Source organism: Pagrus pagrus, assembly GCF_965226575.1.
Source record: "Pagrus pagrus genome assembly, chromosome: 1".
NCBI lineage: Eukaryota > Metazoa > Chordata > Actinopteri > Spariformes > Sparidae > Pagrus > Pagrus pagrus.
This window is the reverse complement of record NC_140185.1, coordinates 15,016,955-15,022,954: the sequence shown is the minus strand read 5'-3', so window position 1 is coordinate 15,022,954 and position 6,000 is coordinate 15,016,955. Positions and strand designations below refer to the sequence as shown.

At 40.0% G+C, this 6,000-nt stretch overlaps 1 protein-coding gene across 4 annotated transcripts in view; it reads right to left on the bottom strand.

Moving 5' to 3' along the window:
- Positions 1 to 1,204: 1,204 nt before the first annotated feature.
- The window catches only part of lrp4 (low density lipoprotein receptor-related protein 4), a 118,585-nt gene continuing 113,789 nt past the window's right edge, over positions 1,205 to 6,000 (bottom strand). For 2 of the 4 annotated variants that reach the window (XM_084353127.1, XM_084353128.1), the window contains exon 38: positions 1,205 to 5,163. In XM_084353127.1, coding sequence (XP_084209253.1) covers positions 4,822 to 5,163 — 342 coding nt within the window. In that variant the 3' untranslated portion in view covers positions 1,205 to 4,821. The remainder of the gene's footprint in view (positions 5,164 to 6,000) is intronic. The other 2 variants (XM_084353129.1, XM_084353130.1) reach the window with 1 other exon arrangement.

Here is a 6,000-nt window from a genome sequence, read left to right as displayed (position 1 = left end):
TTAGTTAGCTAGCTAGCTAGCTAAGCTAACTGTTGGCTGCTTAGCTATGCTACGATCTGCCGCTCGCTTCAGTTTCTCAAAAATGTCACACCGTTAACTGAAAGCAGCTTTTACAAACTTACCAGAAGCAGAGAGGCAGCCCCTGTAACAATAGTTAGTTGTGTTTCTTGTTGGTCGGAGCCTCTGACCGGCTCGTTAAAATGTCCTCTCATTTTAAACAAGTAGGTTCTGGAAAGCCGGTCGGTGATTGGCTCGACCGCCGGGACGATGGTTGAAGGTTATTGGACACATGAAACTTTTTCCTGTCGGAACGACCAATGACAAGTTGTATATCTGTCACATGCACAATCTCTGCATTGGACCTCTGCTCAGTAATTTGGTGGATAAAGACTCAAATTAATTAGATTTTTGAAAATATATTTAGAACCTCCTTCTACATTATTTCACACCTCACATTTCAACATATAATTTCATTTGATGTTTTCTCAAATGGACCATTTACCAACAGGTGCTTATTGTTGAGTGGTAGTCAAGGATTAATATCTACAAATATAATGTTGCAGTGTTTGTTATCTGTCTTTGTATTTTTGTATCTTATGTATCTTAGGTGTGATCACAAGATACCAACTAAACTGAACTAAGCTTCCTGATGTTCTCTGGTGCTGGCTGAAGCTTGTTGCGTTTTGTCTGCAGTTAGCCATATCATCATCTATTAGCATCTTGTCTCTTCTCCCCTGAGTGAGTGGCATCCCTGTTTTGCCTTTGTTGAGTCTGTTCCTCTTTCCACATCTTTGTGGGTCGAGGAATTTCTTGACGTCTCCTCTGATTTACATTATTCACCCCAGACATTGTACACTCTGCCTGAAACTAAGTATTTTCCGCTTATTTATATGAAGTGTCCAAATCAAGAGCCTAAGGATGGCGGGTATATGTTGTGTATGTTGTAATGAAAGCCCTCTTAAGGCCAATTTGTGATGTTGAGCCAATACAAGTATTCCTCAACAAAAACAACTAATGTTGGATGACTTGGCTTCATGCCTCCAAAAGCTTAATTCTCAGATTACATTTTTGCTCCCATTGTTATGTCTGTAATTATCTGCAGAGGCAGACATCTGCGTTTCCTTTGTTGCTGTATGATCACTGTATCTGGTGAGAAAACATTTCTCTAAGAGCAATAGATAAGCATAGATGAGCGAGACAAAGGTTTCATTGAAATGCAAATGCAATTTTATATTAAAAGATAGCAAAGGGATAATTCACTATATCACACAACACAGCTTGTTAGTACTGCCATGGAAATACATATACAGTCTTTTCATATTTACACATCAAGTGACAACCAAACAGAAATCATAAATACCTCTTTTTGTTAACTTTACAACAGCTATACGCGACCAGTATTTCATAAGATAAAAGAGCACTATTAAATAACTGGCATCTTCCCTATCATTTACAAGGCTTGGAAACACAGTGGTTAAAATAATCCAGCAAAAACAAAACAAACAAAAAAAAAAAATGTTCTTCTCCAGTGAGTAAAATTAATACAAGTCTAAAAACGGTCATGAAATCCCTTTGTACAAAAGACTATACAACTTAATCAACGCAATATCTTCAACAGAAATGTTTGCTTATATCCTCATGATAAAATCTGTACAGTTTTAGCATTCCTGCAGCAGAGTTGGAGGGACTGTGAGCCAGGGTGATTGGTTACTGGGTCACTGTGATGCTCTGTAGGCCTACTGTCAACCAACCGTCAGAGACCGTAGTTATGTAGCTGCCAAGACCCTCTTTCATTGGCCTCAGTGCTTCGTCTAGCAGCAAATCAGCAAGTTGCTGAGCTTGTAGCGGATACTTCAAAATACATGGTTCTGTAAAGTCTAACCGATATATTTTTCAATATAGCAATATAGTATTTTCTTGTACCATATTTCAACAACAGACAGAATGGCACTCTAAAGTTAAAGCAATGCATAATATCTTTACTTGTATTAAATTATTTTTTCAGTAAGTTGTCAGTGATATATTTCTAAACTATAACCCTCACAGTCTGATGGGGTCAGACATGCACAGTGTTCCTAAATTACCCATTTGTTATACTGTACTGTGGCAGACACTGCCAGTACACATTTGCATTACAGATTTAGAGTTTAAACTCCGATTACATAAAGAACAAATGTTCTCATTTACCTCTACTAGTGTTTGGCCACGCAGATACTTTTGGTTGTATGTGCCAAAGTTTTTGATATATTTGACTCTGAAACTTGCCACTACCCCAAAGAGAGCCACAGTGAAGCTTGAACTGTTGTGATTTTGTTTCAGAAGAAAGAAAATCTAATTAAAGGGGAATTCTATGTTCACATATTTTGTGTCTAAATGACTAATAGGTACAACAACCTCTGGAATTGGTCCAGTATAAAGCTTTAGCCTGGCAATGGCTGTAACATAATTCTTTTGGGCAACTTTGGCCATCAAAGTACGTCCAGTAAAAGTGTGTGTTTTTGTCACCGACAGCTTAGATTGTTATTCCAAGTGTCTGACAACCTTATCGAAAGGATCACTACAGAAATAGACCTTTTTGTCAAAGAGTAAAATCCTTTTTGATTAACCAGAAACAGCCACTGTGTCCCTCCTGCCAAATCCACCAGCCTCCATTTAAACAAACAGTAATTTTATCATCGTAAAAGAAAAACTCTCTTCATCCAAAATACAGAAACTGTCTTGGTTTGTCTTTCCACTGCTCTAACAGTCACCGGCTCTGGGTTAGCCAAAATAAACCCTAAACTGACTCAGGTAGATCTGAAAACAGCATGCAGGGCCAGAATATTTTCACATCTAACAATGTTCATAAAGGGTTGATGATGATAAATTGACTGTTTCTGTAAACAGAGTCTAGTGGATTTGGCTTGAGCGACATATCCACTGTTTCTGGTTACAAAAGAAGGATTTTACTGTTTAACAAAAAGGCAACAAAAACTCTGTAGGGATCCTTTTGTAATGCCGTCAGAGACTCCAGAACAAAACTCTGAGCCTGTTAGTGGCAAAAACAAGCAATCTTACTTTGACAGACGTAGTTGCTTTCAAGGATTATGTTGCAGCCATTGCATCCCACATTTTCGTACCTGTAGCGAGGCAGATATCTAAAAATCTAACCCTACAACATAACCCATCTCTACATTTATCTCGTTCAGTTTAGTTAATTTGATAAAACAGGGATTTATTTTTTAACAATGAAATACTATTGTGTATCTAATATTTCTGTTTGTAGCAGTGCTTACATTTTTACATTTTTAAAAAATAATTTCCCCTCAAGCCATTGTGGGTAAAAGTGGCAAAATATGAGAATGGACAGGAAGGAAATGGCGTATACATTTTTTAGACAGCTGAGACATATTAGAGAATGTGGGTGGATATCGATGAAAAGGGAACATTGGGGATGACACTGAATAATACACAAAATCCCACACTGAAGTGAATGCAAGGGACCTGTTTGTTTTTTCACCAGTAAAATATTAATTGTTGTTGTAATCAAAGAGCTTCAAATTCTAAAAGTAAGTGCTGTTGTAGATAATCATTCCCCTGGATAGTAAAGCCCAGGAACAATGAAAGAGACACTCATCGACTGATTGGATTGAGGAAGCCGTTCCAAAGAAAACCCCAGTATTTGTGGCAGAGGAAATCCCAGAGACATATATCCATACCCTGGGGAAATAAAACCACAACTATCTGCATGGCTGAATAGCCCTAGTGGTACCTGTCTGAGAAAATATGTTTTTCTGTGATTTGGGTGACCAAACCCAAGTAAAACGAATGTCATGAACATTTTTAAAACCTCTGAGAAAAATAAATATACAGCTGAAAGGAGCAAAAAGAACAACATGTTTGGCACTTAGGCTGTTACTTCATCGTGGCTTCCTCTGCTATGCCAGAGAATCAGCAATGGTTGACTTACAATTAAAAAAAAAAAAAAGGATGAATGGACTACAGTAAGTCCTGGCTTGACCTATTGGAGGCTGTAAAATAAGGAATCACAAGCAGATGGTGTCATCATTGAGGTCTTCCACCGGTGAGGGCAAGTCAGTAAAGTCGAAACAAACATCCTGTAATTAAGATACAATTCTATTGAAGTGTAAATGCAGAAAGAAGCATGGAGACTCTGTGAAGCCCCACCCTTTGGCACTGTCATAAATACAACTCTTGAAAACCTGGGTCCTGCTGCGCAAAGTTCGAACACAACACTCTCACCATTCTCTGAAAGTCAGCAAACCCACTCCACAAGTACAAAAACGTTCATAAATAGAGTTCATAAAGACATGAGTGGCATTAGAGAGAGTGCTGCGGTTACATCGTCCAGGGAGTATGTCGTTTTAGCTTCGTCCAACACAAAAAAAAGTTCACAAAAAATAAAGTTGAAGTTGTACAGAGAAGCGTTTGTCGAATTTAGAGTCTGCATCCTTTAAAAAGGCTCCAGATAACGCTCGTGTCTCTCTGTTCACTTCCTCCCCAGAGTCCTTTGCTTTCTTATTCCAGCATGCTCATTAGTTTATGATTTTGCCTAAAGGCAGTAGCACTGAGGGTACTGTTGGAGGACTGTACTGCGTGTGTGTGTGTGCACAAGTAGGACGGAGTCCCAGTTGAGATATAGGAGTTGTGTTTATAGTAGCTTTGTTGCGTCTAACCAGGTTCATATGTACCGTTACTCTATGAATGCAACTGTTGCTGTGTTTGTACCTATTTCTCTTTGTGTGTTTGTACCGGCTATAAATACAGGTGTGTATCAGGTAATGGAGGTTGAGATAAAGCACGGAGGGCAGGGGGCCTCCCTCACACTTCGCTCTCGGTGGAGGGCTTGCGCGTGGAGGCCCAGCCGGTGTCGGGCAGGCTGTGCTGGGCGTGACGCTGCGGGGTGATGGCTGAAGGGGTCAGGGTGGTTATAGAGGAGCATTCGGACGCCTCCTCCTGGAGGAGCTGCTCCGTTTCGCCGTCGTCTAGCGAAGCACTGCTGGCCTGCAGGGACACGGTGTCTGTACGCATGCAGGTGTGCAGTCCGCCTCGAGACGGCTTGATCTGTTTTAGGTCATCCCAGTAAAGCTCCTCATTGGACAGGAGACACACGCCCTCCACAATGCGGATCTTCTCCTTGGTGTAGCCTCCGTCCACTCCACCCTGGAGAATAAGACGGCATTAGTTAGTGTGAGTGATGGCTTCTACTGTATATCAGCAGTTTCATGGGAAAATCCACCCTCAGGTACCTTCAATCTGTTAAACTAAACACTTTCTAGGAGTCAGTTTGTGCTGAAATGCATTTTACTTTCAGCATCCTCACTTGCAATGAGCCACCAAGGTGTGACAGATGGCCTGGCTCTCCTTTATTTCTCTTCAGTTTATTGATGTTAAACGCTGCTACACAAACATCAAGTTCAAGCTGTTAAAGGTGGATTTCCCTTTAAGGATTAATCAGAGAGCAAATGCACAACACTCCAAAACAAGATGTCACCTTCAAACACAACCCCATGCACAGCAAGTTGGCTCCTTTCCGTAACACTGTGCTTCACTTAGTTTTTCATTTCCGGATTTAGGTGCTGCAGGTACAGTTATTTACCTCAAACAAAAACACCAGGCCAGGGTTCCCACATCGTCTTAAACATCAAATTCAATGGCTTTTTGTGCTGTGTTAAAATACTGGCAGAAAACACACACACACGTGTTCAGGAGACACATGCAAACAGCAAAGTGAAGCCTATTTACTAACTTTTGGTAAAAAGAAAAAGGAAGTTTTAAATGTTTCTCACAGAAGCCCAGAGGGGCAAGTGAATAGGATAATCTTCCTATGTTCTTTATTTTTTGTTTCCACCTGTGAAAACGTGGAGAAAAAAATTCTCCTAAAATTATTTTAAGTAGTGGTGCACTTCAGTCTCTTGTGGTCAAAATGAGTATTACAAAAACAAACACTTAAAAAATGTGCCTTTCAAAACATGTTTTTTTCTACTTAATTCACAGGTA